The sequence below is a fragment of the Dermochelys coriacea genome, chromosome 8 (assembly GCF_009764565.3).
Source record: "Dermochelys coriacea isolate rDerCor1 chromosome 8, rDerCor1.pri.v4, whole genome shotgun sequence".
Classification (NCBI taxonomy): domain Eukaryota; kingdom Metazoa; phylum Chordata; order Testudines; family Dermochelyidae; genus Dermochelys; species Dermochelys coriacea.
In genome coordinates, this window is record NC_050075.1 from 18,484,453 (window position 1) to 18,499,041 (window position 14,589).

Genomic DNA, 14,589 nt, shown 5'->3' on the forward strand with positions numbered 1-14,589 from the left:
AAGCATTTTCTAGATCCTCGTAATATATAAAATGTATTTTAAAGGAAAGAAATAGATGAAGAATGCTCAGAAGGCTGTCTTTCTGCAGTTGCATTGTACAGTCTTTTTTAGGCAAGATGTTCATTACAGAAACTAGACTGCACCATTCACTTGAGTATTCCATACAAATTTAATGCATGAAACATTTTCTAGTGTTCTGGAACCCATGCAGAATGCCTAGTATCCAAATATTTGTCTGCTTAAACTTGCTCTCTAGTATTTCAACCTCTTCTGTAATGTTCTTTAAAGTTCCAAAGTGCATTTTAAGACTTTCATTCTCAGTTTTTAGTATCTCTTGAATCTTGATAAGTAGTTTATTCTAGAGAAGTTCAACAAACTGCAGTTTTTTTGGAGCAAGAGTATCTAACTCACCCTAGTTTATTTTGTAGCTCCTAATGCATCCAAACAAGTTGCAGACTTGTCATCTCCCTTCCCAAACCCATGGTCTCCCTAACCAAATTTTAATGTCATGGAAGGGAAGATGATAGCGGCTGATCTTGCAGGGGACTCCTTTCTGAGACCTATTGTCACCAGACATAGTATCAAAAACGAACAAAAAACTAATCCAGAAAATAAGGGCACCCTAGCAGTATATAAACAACAAGCAGTTTGCTAAAAAGGCAAAAATCTGCAAAGGAAGTCTGCCAGGATGGTGTGCTGCTAATAGCAACCCTTCTGCATCATATAAGATCCACTAGAGCAGCCAGCAGTGCAAGTCAAAGCATTCAAATAACTTCCCTCTTCCCCCTCCCCAATATTCACTGATTGGATTTTAGGTGGAGAAGTAGTCTGTGTTGGAGTCAGAGAAATACCTCTTCCTATCACACACACTATTCTTTTATTAAAATGTAGTGCAATTTCAAGCCATCACTTTATTATAATATTTGATGGTTAACATCCCTAACTGACTATTCTTCCCAAGTGACTTGTTTCTATTGATGTAACCTCCTTGTCGGATTTTTGACTTCTAACATTTCCAGCTGACATTGGTTCTAAGTATAGGAACAGACAGACTGCTAAAGGGCAGTTTTAATTACAATTGTGAAATCCTTGCATGGAACCTGCTATAAGAAATATGTAGAATCTGAGTTATAATTTATCCTGCTAAACAAGGAATGTGCATGAGCACTTCAGGAAACTGGACTGAATTTGGAGCTCGTCGTAGGGACACACACTGAAAATCACATCTCTTGTTACTGTATTTACATGCAACACTTACAGTTGCTGTAAAAGTTGGGGGGGTGCAAATACTCTTTCAGGTTGTTTACTTTGTGCATTTAGCATTACTCTGTATTGTCTGTGGTTCCTGTTTGCTGAAAAGGCCAGAATTAAACAAAAAAAAAACCAAAAACCCAAAATCAAATCAGGCCATACTCCTTACAGAGTATTCTGTCAGGAACTTTAATTTTTAAAAATAAGCTAATTTCAAAAATTAAAGTTGACTGTGTCACTTGAGTCCTGTTAGGATCCTTATATGGGTAGCATGGTGTTAGTAAGAGGGATTTCATTTAAATTTTTTTCTACAGTGAATGGCCAGGATGCCTATTTTTTGGGTCAGATTCTCTGCCCCTTTCCAGTTCCTTCACAACATCTAAACAATGGTGAACAATCAGAATTTGGCTTCAGCTGCCAAGTTGATAATTCTCCCAGCAGAACTTCTGCCTGGGGGAAGGAGGGCATGGGGGGGAGGGGCAGGAGAAATGGGGAGAGTAGGGTCCACTACAGCTGTTCACACACCAGCGGCCATAAGTTAAGAAAGACTAACTTACATTGGGGCTGGGATACCTTGAGATCAGGAGTCCTAACTGCCTTTCCCTCCACATTGAGTAGATCCTGGCACAGGAGAGAATCTGGCCCTTTGAGGATGACATTTAATTTAATGTCTGATGAAGAGAGAATGGCAAAAAATAAAATAAATTGTCCAACTTGAAAAAACACATTGATAAACTGAATCTAATTTCAGTAAAAATTGTAGGTTACCGTAGGCAAGCTTTTTTTTAAAAAAAAAAATCCTTTTTCTGATAGAAAAAGTAGAAGAGAAGATTAAAGAGCCTATTAAAGAACCTACAGAGGAGCCTTTGCCAATGGAGACAGAAGAAGAGGAACCCAAAGAAGAACCTATAAAATTGCTAATAAAGGAGGTAAAAGGCCTTGCAACCAAATAAAATAATCATTCTGTGTACATATGTGGATGCAGACATATTGATAAGAGATTATGGTTACAAGTTTGAGTTCTTAGATTGTTGGGGATGATTTGAAAACAGTATTTTTTTTCTCATGACATTTAGTGATTTTTTTTAATTAAAAAAACACTTTAAAAAGAAAAAAAAAAAAAAAGAGAGATGAGTCAGGGAAACACCCCAATTCAGGCAATTGTTTAGTAGATTTAAATTCTATTGAAGCCAATGTTAAGCATGTGGCTTAAGGGCTTTCCTGAATCTGGGCCTTGATTTAAGTAGAAACTAAATCCTGTAGCAGCATAATCAAAACATTGTTACATTTGAAAAGACCAATAGAAAACTAAGATGATATTAAGGAGGGTTTTTTTAAACATACTAGGCACAAAAGAAGAAGTTCTAGTAATGGTATAGGCCCATTACTAGATCCAGATGGTAAAATTGTTAATGATGCAGGAAAGGCAGAGTTGTTCAATAAATATCTCTGTTCTTTATTTGGAAAGAAGCAAGTGTAGCAAGGTACCTTCTCGGTCTCACCAGCCTCAGCTGTTTTTAGCATTGGTGAGTCGGGCTTGGGTAAAACAGTCCTTCTAAGATGCACAGGGGCAGTCTGTTGCTTCTCTCAGCCAGTCTTTTGGGCTTGTTTTTCTTCCCTTACGGGAGGGAATGCAGCCTCCCCCCTCCTGGTGAGGCTTGCTGTCCTGCTGCTCCTAGCCTACTGGCAGCTTGACTCCTCCTTCTCTCTCTCCACCTCCCCTCTTCTCTCAACAGTGGAGGGTTTAAGAAGGTCTCAGGCAGCCCTTAGTTGGGATCAGCTGATCCTAATTGACCTCAGGTACCTCCCTCTCAGCTGATCCAAATTGATTCACTGGTAACCCCTTCTCAGCTGAACCTGATTGACCTAGTTACCCCTTCTCAGTTGATAGGGAGGAGGGCCTTTTAACCTTCTGGGACTGTTTTCTACCCCCCCCCCCCCTGCAGCTGTCTTTCCTGAGTTTATCACGTATGCCCCCTACCTCACTCAACACTAAGGATTGGGCTACTTGCGTCGGCAAACAGTGCACCCTCAACATGCCATCTGTGTTGCCGTGCTTGATTCCGGACCTATGTTGTACTTTGAAGTGGAAGGGTTGTAGTGATAGGAATCACCTTGTTCAAATAAATTCGTTAGTCTAAGGTGCCACAAGTACTCCACGATCTTTTTGCTGATACAGACTAACATGGCTACCACTCTGAAACGTGTTACTCTTGCATTTCTTTCTTTGTTTTGGTGCATCCACTTCAGACGGACATGGTCCGTGATGAGGGTAAACCTCCGTCTGAGTAGGTAATAGCAAAGGTTTTCTATGGCCCACTTTACCGCCAGGCATTCCTTCTCTACTACAGTATATTTACATTTCCTGGGCAGGAGTTTCCTAGCAAGGAACAGGACTGGGTGGTGGTCTTCTCCAACCATTTGTGAAAGAATCACTCCCAACCCAACCTCAGAGGCATTGGTTTGCAAGAAACTCTTTCTCCCAGTCTGGAGCTACCAGTACTGGGACGGTGCAGAGGGCAGTCTGGAGATCTGCAGAAGCCTCCTCGGCCGCGCTGGTCCATCTTACTATGTCTGTGCCACAGGCTTTTGTTAGGTCTGTTAACGGGCATGCCCTGGTGGCAAAGTGGGGGATGAACCGCCTATAGTATCCAACTAGTCCCAGGAATGCTCTGACCTGTTTCTTCCGGACTGGTTGGGGCCAATTCTGTATTGCCTTGAACTTGTTGAGTTGGGGCTTCACCATGCCCCCCCCCATATACCCGAGGTACTTGGCTTCTGCTAGCCCAATCATGCATTTGGAGGGATTTTCAGTCAGCCCCGCCTTCCTCAGGCTGTCCAGGACTTCTTCCACCTTCTCCAAGTGTGTCTTCCAGTCTGGGCTATGTATAAGGAGTCATCGAGATAGGCGGCCACATAGTTGCCATGTGGACGCAACAGTTTGTCCATGAGTCGTTGGAAACTTGCGGGAGCCCCAGGTAAACCAAAAGGGAGGACAGTGTACTGATACAGTCCCTCTGGTGTTGAAAAGGCCGTCTTCTCTTTGTTGGCCTTGGCCAGAGGGATTTGCCAATAACCCTTGGTCAGGTCAAGGGTGGACAAAAATCGTGCTTTTCCCAATCGGTCATTTAGCTCATCTATCTGGGTATAGGGTACGCATCAAATTGGGACACTTCATTCAGTTTCCGGAAGTCACTGTAGAACCTCATACTGCCATCAGGCTTAGGTACTAGGACAACTGGACTTGACGATTGGCTATGAGACTCTTCAGTGACTCCTAACTTCAGCATTTTCCTGACTACTATCTTGATCTTTTCTCTTTTCACCTCCGGAATCTGGTATGGCTTGACATTCACCTTCCTTCCAGGTTCTGTGAGGATGTGATGGTGAACCTCAGTAGTCTTGCCTGGCTTTTCTAAGAATACGTCTTGGTTGCATTTGATCATATTGATCACTTCAGTTTGTTGGTCAGGGGTCAGTTTCGGGGATATTTCCAGTTGGCTGGCTGGTTGCTTTTGAGGGTTGGCGACCCTAGAATGACCACATGAGCTTCTCTGTCTTGCCAAGGTTTCAACAAGTTTATGTGATAGATCTGTTCCAGCTTCTGGCGACCAGGCTGTTGGACCTTGTGGTCGACTTCTCCAATGGCTTCTATTATCTCGTATGGCCCCTGCCACCTGGCCAGGAGCTTGCTCTCCGCTGTGGGTAAGAGCGCCATTATCCAATCTCCCACCTGGAATTTTCAGATCATCACTTGGCTATTGTAGTATATCTGTTGGGCCCCATGCGCCGTCTCCATGTCTTCCCGCACTATGGGGGCAACTTGGGCTATCCAGTCTTTCATCTGCAACACATGCTCAATGATGTTTCTCTCTGGGTTTGGCTGTTCTTCCCAACCCTCTTTGGCATTGTCCAGCATGCCATGGGGGTGGTGACCATTTAACAGCTCAAATGGGGAAAACCCAGTTGAAGTCTGAGGAACCTCCCTTATAGTAAACATTAGGTATGGCAGCAGGGCATCCCAGTTCTTCCTGTCCCAGCTCACCACCTTTCATATCATGTTCTTTAATGTTCTATTAAAGCGTTCGAGGCCATCGGTCTGCGGATGATAGACTGACATCCTTATGGTCTGTATGTGGAGTATTGCACATAAATCCTTCATTAATTTAGACACAAAGTGGGTTCCTTGATCCGTCAGGATCTCTTTGGGTAGCCCCACTCTAGCAAAAATTTAGAGTAACTCCTTAGCTATGGTCTTGGACATAGTGTTCCATAGGGGTACGGCCTCGGGGTATCGGGTGGCATAAACTAGCACAACCGGTGTGTGCTGATGGCCCCAGGCTGATTTCTCCAGTAGCCCTACTAAGTCTATAGCTATTAACTCAAATGGGATTTCAATAATCAGCAGAGGTACCAAAGGGGCCCTTAAGTGTGGTCGGGGGCCATGTAATTGGCATTCAGGACAGGAGGCACGATATCGTTGGATCACCGTGTAAATTCCAGGCCAAAAAGACCTCTGCAGAATTCAATTGAGGGTTTTATCTACCCCTAAATGCCCCCGAACAGATGGCTGTGGGCTAGATCCATCACGCCCCTCTGATGCTTCTGCGGTACTAAGAGCTGTTCCATGACTTGCTCTGGGACCTGGACTACTCTGTATATTAGATTCCTCTTTTATCATATAATATGGCCCTGGGCCCTTGGCTCTCCCTTCGACAGGGACCCCATTCACCTCAACTACTACTTTACGAATATTGTTATATATTGGATCATTGGTCTGATCCTGCCCAAAATTCTCCAGTGAAGGTCCAATTTGCCCAAACTCAGGGGGAAATATTTTCATCTCCCTCTCGGGGGGAGTCCCCGGGGAACTAGGTCCGGCTGCGGGTTCGTCAGAAGCCTGCATAGTCCCCTTGTCAGTTGGGCCAACTCTTTCCCCTACAAGTGTAGACTTCTGGTTCTGGGCCAAGATTCTCGTTCCCCTCCTTATCTTCCCTCCTTTCTCGCCATGTCTTCCTGGGCTTCCCAGGAGGAGAACACAAATCCTGGGCAAATTCATGGAAGACCGGGGGGGTGCTAACTATCAGGGTCATCACATTGCTCCCAGGGTTATCACCGTCTTCTGACTCCTCTCTGGGGAGTAGGCTGCCAAACCTTGGGAAGTCTTGTCCTATGAGGACTGGGTAGGGGAGTTTCGGGACTACTCCCACCGTCACCTTAGTGGGGTATCCCAGGACTTCTATTTTTACCAGGATGGTCGGGTAGTGATTGACATCCCCATGAACACAGGATATTCCTGTGCACTTGGCCCAAGATGGTTGGTCTTGCCCGAACAGCTTTCCCGAGACCAGCATGACCGCACTTCCCAAGTCCACTAATGCAGTGGTCTCTCTGCCATTCATTTTAACTGGTCTAGTATACCTATGAGGGACCATTGCAGCCCCTACTAGATTTATTAGGTCGCATGGTCCTCCTATATCTCCCAGGTTGCATTGGATGGGCTCTTCTAGGTTAGGGCATTGGACAGCTATATGCCCTATTTCCCCACATGCCTAACATCTGTACCCTGCTTGGGGCAGCCCCCTATTTTTCAGGCTGTGGGGGGCCTTAACCCGAGTCTTTCTCCCCCAGTTCCCAAGTCTCTCCGATCTCTGGCTGCTCTTCAGCCTCCTTCCTTCCCTCCATAGTTCTTCCCAGGGCTACGGCAACCCGGGCCCTCGGTGCAGAGACTTGCCTCCTATTCTGGCCTTCCTTCCCCGGTGGTCTGAGAAAGTTCTTGGGCTGCTAGGTGTCTCTCTACAAGAGCAACTAGCTCCTCATATGAGGAGGGATCATTTTGACTGACCCCTCCTTTTATGTCTGGTGGTAGCACTCTCATGTACCTGTCCAAAACTATGATTTCCACAATTTTCTCTGGGCCCTGGGTCTCAGGGCGCAGCCACTTCCATACTAGGTGGATCAGGTCAAACCGCTGGGACCTCAGCGCTTTGCTGTCCCAGTATTTCCACTTGTGGAACCGCTGGGCCCTTATGGCTGTCATTGCGCCAGACCTTGCCAGGGTCTCCGCCTTCAGCTGGGGATAATCTGTAGCTGCTTCTGTTGTCATGTCAAAATATGCCTTCTGGGCCTCCCCACACAGAAAAGAAGCAAGGATACTTCACCACCAATTTTGGGGCCAGGCCTCCCGCAGGGCCGTTCTCTCAAACACGAGGAGATATTCATCTACGTTGTCATCCATCATCATCTTCTGTAAGTATTTGCTTGCCTGCAGGGGTCAGGTCCCATGAGGGCCGTGCATCAGAGTGGTCAGGGCCTTTAGCTGGTTCACAACCTCATGCAGGGTGGCTCGATCCTGGGCTGCCTGGCTCATCAGTAATTGATTCATCTCCTGCTGTATTCGCACTGACTCCTTCTGGGTAGCCATCTGAACCTTGGTAGCCTTTTGTTGGGCTGCGGTGGCCTGCACGAATGCCTTCACTAACTCCTCCATTTTTTTTTTCTTTTTGGGGTGATATATCCTGCCTTGAGATGGTTCGCCATGAAGTCTCGCTCACATATCCCACCCCTGACACAACGTGTGGCAAGGTACCTTCTCGGTCTCACCAGCCTCAGCTGTTTTTAGCGTTGGTGAGACGGGCTTGGGTAAAACAGTCCTTCTAAGATGCACAGGGGCAGTCCGTTCCTTCTCTCAGCCAGTCTTTTGGGCTTGTTTTTCTTCCCTTATGGGAGGGAATGCAGCCTCCCGTCCTGGTGAGGCTTGCTGTCCTGCTGCTCCTAGCCTACTGGCAGCTTGACTCCTCCTCCCTCCCTCCCTCATCCTCCCTTCTTCTCCCAACAGTGGAAGGATTAAAAAGGTCTCAGGCAGCCCTTAGTTGGGATCAGCTGATCCTAATTGACCTCAGGTAACTCCCTTTAGCTGATCCTAATTGATTCACTGGTAACTCCTTCTCAGCAGAACCTGATTGACCTATAGTTACCCCTCCTCAGTTGATAGGGAGGAGGGCCTTTTAACCTTCTGGGTCTGTTTCCCCCCCCCTCCCCCCCCCGCAGCTGTCTGTCCTGAGTTTATCACACAAGATGTAGTCATATCAAGTGAGAGGGAAGTACTTTCCGGCCCATTAGTAATTGAAGAGGATGTTAGATGACTTCTCTTAGGGATAAGCATTCTTTAAATCAGCAGGCCTGGATAAATTACTTCAAAAACTCCTAAAAGAGTTGGCTGGGGAGATCTCTCACCTGCTTGTGTTAATTATTAATACATCTTGAAATACTGTGGAAATTATAGACTATTCTAAAAGAGTACTATTGTTGTGCCATTATTCCAAAAGGGCAAGTGGGATGACCTGGGAAACGGATCAGTGAGCCTGACATCAGTCCCAGGCAAAATAGTGGAAAAACTGATAGGGAACACAATAAAGAATTAAAGGATAGTAATATAATTAATGCCAATAAACCTAGTATTATGGAATGTAGGTCTTGTCAAACAAGCCTGATTTCATTCTCTGAGGTATTACAAGTTTGGTTGATAAGCTTCAAAGAAGTAGTGTATTTATTTTTGTAAGATGTTTGACTTAGTACTGCCTTGTGGTAGCTGTTTTGGCCCCAGGACATTAGAGAGACCTGAGGAGCTCTGTTGGTGAAAGAGAGAAGCTTTCCTGCTCAAACAGAAGTTAGTCCAATAAAAGATATTGCTTCACGCACATTGTGTCTTTAGTACTGCATTACATTCTGATTACAATAATTAGCACAATATATCAATGGAGCATGTTAAATGGATTAAGAACTAGCTGACAGGTCTCAAAAAGAAGGCATCAGTGGGGAATCATCAATCCGTTGTGATGATTCTAATGAAGTTCCAAAGGGCGTGGTACTTTGCCTGACACTACTTAGTATTTTAATCAGTGATCTGGAAGCAAATATAAAATCACTGCTGATAAAATTTGCAGATGACACAGATTGGCAGAATGGTAGATAATGATCATATGGACCAATCTGAAAGGGCCCAGGTCACCAGGAAATCCAAACAAAATGTGTTTTAATACAGCCAAATGCAAACTTGTAAATCTAGGAACAAGGATGTAGGCCATATCTACAGAATGGTGGACTATCCTGTAAAGGGGTGACTGAAAAGATTTAGGGGTCATAGTGGACAATAGTTCAGTGTAGCTAGCTCCCAGTATGATGCTATGGCAAAAAGGGCTAATGCAATCCTTGGCTGTATAGACAGGGGAGAAGTGAGAAGGAGTAGGGAGATGATATTTATATCAACATATAGCATTACTGAGAATGATAGAGGATTACTGTGTATGATTCTGGTGTCCACATCTTAAAAAGGATGTTGAAAAACTGGAGAGGGTGCAGAAGAGCCACAAAAATGATTCGAGGGCTGGAGAAAATGCCTTACAGTGAGAGGCTTTAGAGCACAATCCTTTTTAGCTTATTGAGAAGATGATTAAGGTGACTTGATTAGTATTTAAGTACCTTCACGGGAAGAAAGTACCAAGTACTAAAGTGCTCTTTAATCTAGCATATAAAGAATTGGTGGCTGGAAGCTGCAGCCAGACAAATTGACATTTGAAATTAGGCACAAATTTTTAACAGTAAGAGTGATTAACCATTGGAACAAACTACCATGGGAAGTGGTGGATTCTCCATTTTTTGAAGTCTTCAAATGAAGACTGGATGTCTTTCTGTAAGACATGTTTTAGCCAAACAGAAGTTGTGTTAGTCAAAAACAATTATTGGGCTCAATATATGGGGAACTGGGTGAAAATTAGTGATGTTTGATAGATAGGTGGTCAGACTAGGTGATCTAATAGATTCTTCCTGCCTTAAACTCTGTGAATATAATTGAGGCTGTTGATTAACATTATTTTAAATAAATAAATTTAATTCCACATTACTGTCAATTGGGTATAAATGAAATAGCTGAACAGAGAACATGGCAGACTCTTACAACCTTTATTTTTTTCCCTTCTAGGAACCAAAAGAGGAAGAAATGACTGAAGAAGAAAAAGCAGCTCAGAAAGCAAAACCAGTTGCAACTACTCCTATTCCTGGAACCCCATGGTATGTAGTTAACCCCCAATCCACACCTTAGGTATTCCAATTCCTTTCCCTGTAGTAAGTTGCAGGAAATGTGTTGTTGATGAGGAGTGTTGCTCTGTTGTTGGAACAGGAGACTGGGAGTCAGGACTCCTGAATTCTTTCCTGGCTCTTTCACTGACTCTCTGTGTTTCCTAGAGCCAATTACATAATTTGCTTTGCCTCTTACCTGTCTGTTAAATAGTTCCAACACTATACCTGCCTTACAAGGGGAATGGAGCTCAAAATTTATAAAGGTGTTTGAAATCCTAAAATGAAATACACTTCAAACTTCAAAGTAATATTAAGAGTATTATTGCAAGATCTCTAAATTGAGGGTAATGAAGCCTAATCTCTGGAAGCAAAAATAGGACTGTGAAGGACAAAGCTTTATAGATTTTAATGTTAATAGGAAGTCTGGGACTATCCTTTGACATTTGGATGTATATCTGTCAACCACATTGGAGCCCTTAAGTTTGGAATTGTTGCTGGTCAGTGTGCTAATATGAAAGTAATCATGCTGTGAAATAGTAGCTCAGAGAACCTACTGCAAGAAAGAAAATCATGGGGACCATTGGAAGGAGCTGTCTGCCATTTACAAGAAATGTATACACAGTATTCCAAAGGGGCTTCCTGATATGATTAAAATATATGGTGGATATACACAATACAGACTAGAAAATCTGGTGGAAAAATCTCTGTACCTCTGCTTGGTGGATATATTTTTTTTATTAAACATTTTCTTTTTCAAGTGGTTGTCTGCAGGTTTTCATTTTTAGTGCACGTATACCCAGTGCATGGGAGATCAGATTCTTTTGGCCATCAACATCTTTTGAGGGTGCATCTACCCCCATCTTCAAGGAGATAGAGAGAAGAGTAGGCCCAAGCATGTCTCAGTTCCTTCTTATTGCCTGCGGCAGCAAGAGAGAACCCCTACAGAAGTCATGCTTCTGTACGACTTTGTTTTAGAAGTTAGTGGTGAGTTAGTGTAGTTGTTACATAGTTAACTTTTAGTTTGACTGTTAGCTACAAAAGCAATTGTTTTTGTATTTTTTACTAACTTTTTTCATGGAGAGTAGGCTCAGAGCTACCAGCAGCTATTCCTTCAGAGACTACTTTTTGAGCAGGAGAAGGCATGGGTCTTAGAGGATATGTGTACGGTGAGATGGGAGGGTCCCAGAGCTTGGGCTGCAGCCTGACTGGATGTCTACACTGCAAATAAACAGATTCTTAGCCCAAGCCCTCTCAGTCCAAATCAGCTGGCCCGAGTCAGCTGCTGGTATCTAATTGCAGTCTAGGTATACCCACATGGAACAGGCTCTCATTATTTGCCTGTGTCTACCAGTGTAGTATCCATATGCTTATTGGTCATGCCCATTGGTCATGCCCATACTGGAGTACAGGTGTCCTGGAGTAGGCAACCATATTCCCACAAGACAATATCCTCTGTCCCCATTTTGAGGGGTTAGATCAGAGGTGGGCAGACTATGGCCTGCGAGCCACATTTGGTGACATCCACTGAAAGGAGCAAATCAGCTGAAGTTCAGAACATTCTGCTCCAAAGCAGGAAATTCTCCACAAGATTGACTTAAAAGCTAAATGAAAGAGGTTTCCTATTTGAACATTTCAGCATCAGTTTTGTCTCTTTCAGCAACACCCATTTCAGCAAAATTGGACTATTTACTAACTCCGAAACCTAGATTTCTAAAAGGCCTTATTCATGGTTTTCACCCAGTTTGGGAGACTTAAGTATAATATTAAGTGTTGATGGGTCCCCCCGTGAGCCAATAGCAACCTGCTCCCTATACCACCTATCAGTGAAGCCTTCTTTTTTAGAAGACCTTACACTAACTCAAAGGGAGAGAAGATTCAGACCCCCATGGAAGGTCCCTCTTATATAGTGCTTCATAAGGACAGGTTTACTCTCAGACCTAATTCCAAATTCCTAGGCAGAGTTGCTTCAGAGTTCCATATGAACCAATGTATTCTTCTCCTGGTCTTTTTTCCCAAGCCTCATCAACCCCAGGGGATGCAATACTTCATATTCTTGATGTAGTAAGGGCATTGTCATATTAGCTTAACAGAACAGAAACATTTAGGAACAGACTTAGATTGTTTGGGACTTTGCTGATAGGTTTAAGGGCCAGGCAGTATACTCAAAGAGATTATCAAAACTGGTCTCCAGCAGTTAAGAATTTCTTACAAGCTAGCCAACTGAGATTCCTCTAGCCACATGAGAGTTCATTTCACTAGAGCTCAGGCAACCTTTGCTGGGCCTGTGTGAAGAATGTACCTATTTCTGAAATGTATAGGGAAGCCATGTGGAACTCAGTCCACACATTTACAAGATACTATTCTTCGGTAGATGGCTCCAAAAATTATCCCCATTTTAGTGGAGTTGTCTTACAGTCATTCTTTAAGTAGGACTTCTAGTACCTAGCTCCAAGCAAACAGGCAACTGCTGATTAGTCACCAAGAGTGGAACTGTGATTCTTTGAGACGTGTTGTCCACATGGATTCCATGATCCATCCTCCTGACCCTGCTACACGGAGTACTACTCCTCTGGTATTCTGTATTGGCAAAGGAACTTAGAGTTGATTGGGCCTGCGCCACCATTTATGTTCTCAGATATGGGGATGTGTGTCCATCTAGAGCACGGATGTGGCCTTAAAGTACACTGCTGACAAAATAATCTGATCTCATGAGCATGAGGTGCACATGCACCTAGAGTGGAATCCATCTAGATCAGTGGTTCTTGAACTTTTTTTCCATGGACCACTTAAAAATTGCTGAGGGTCTCGGCGGACCACTTAATGACCTTTCCAAATGCTGTTTGTACCGTTAGGTAACTATTGTAAAATTCTTTAGATAAAAGCGCTATATAAAAAAACCCCTTAATAATTAACGCTTTTTTTGTTCTACAAATAAAAGCTTACAACTCGTATTTCAATATCAGTAGTCTTACCTTTTTAATGCAGTGGATGTGCCCTCTCTCCCCTAATGTTGCAGCCCCCGAGCTGGGGCTGGGAAGGACGGGGGCGACGGTCCCCCCTGCCATAGCAGCCACAGAGCTTAGGCTGGGAAGGAGGGCCATCTCGCCACAGCCCTGGAGCCGGGTAAATTCACCTCTTTCTCTGGCCGCTGCATCCCTGCATGTCCCAGATTCCCTCCACTGCCTCTTCTCACCCCACTGCCCCCTCCCACCTACCCTCTGTTCCCCCCAGGGTCACCACCTCACCTTACATGTGCATCTTCTCCAGGTTCCAGGCACCTAATTAGTGGAGTCACGCCTGCACGGCTCCGCTAATTAGGTGGGTGGCCCTTCATTCTCTCATGTGCGGCCACCCAAGCGTGCACCTTAGAGGGAACTATCCGCAGACCACCTGAATGGCGCTTGCGGACCACTGGTGGTCCGCGGACCATGATTTGAGAACCTCTGATAACCTCTTATAGATCCACAGTTACTGTAAGATAAGTAACCATTCTTTGTGCCTAAATAAAGGAGCCTAATAAAGTCATTTCTTTGCAAGTCTGGTTTAACCATTGATGTCTCTTTAATAGCTGGGACTTAAAACAATTAAAGTCAAGTCTCCATGTAAGGCTACCTCTGTAACCACTAACATAGTAAAGCAGCAGTTTTCGCTTCAGAGCATGGTCTGTAAATTTCAGAGAGCAGTGTTAGGATTGAATTTTCCCATCTGGTGACTTTATCAAGGTAGAGGAGATAGAAGGTTCCTTAGTACTAATATCTGCTTCAGACTTCTAGACCTAATACTTTTCTAGAGTGGTATTGGATTTTCTCTGTCTTTTGGTAAACATGTTGGTAAAATTCGATTTTTGAGCTTTGAGGCCTATTACATAAACTACCAGGGAAAATCAGTCCTTCAGTTCTCTTCAGGGAAAATGGATATATCTTGCAGTTGTGTTAAATATAACCTAGACTAGACTATGACCTACATTCTGGTATCCTGTAGCGTAGTAGCAAGTGAGCTCACCAGAACAGAAAATCAATCACATGAATGGGAGCTAGACCAAAATAATACAAGGCACATTATTTCCTAAATGGAGATGTAGTTCAGGCTAGACTTTTACATATTTGGTGGAAACAACAAACACAGATTTGTTAGAGGACAGATGCACTCAGAAGTGGCTCCCCTTCTCTCCCACAGAACTCAACTCTTCCAATCTGTTGGTGTATGGGTTTTTTTTAATGTCTTCCCCTATGGCTATTTCCTCATGCTTCTCTAATGCTG

General features: G+C 44.0%; 1 protein-coding gene across 1 annotated transcript in view; it reads left to right on the plus strand.

Moving 5' to 3' along the window:
- TCERG1 (transcription elongation regulator 1) overlaps positions 1-14,589 on the plus strand; it is a 54,825-nt gene that overhangs the window by 16,669 nt on the left and 23,567 nt on the right. The window contains 2 exon segments of the mRNA XM_038412361.2: positions 2,065-2,180; positions 10,232-10,320. Coding sequence (XP_038268289.1) covers positions 2,065-2,180; positions 10,232-10,320 — 205 coding nt within the window.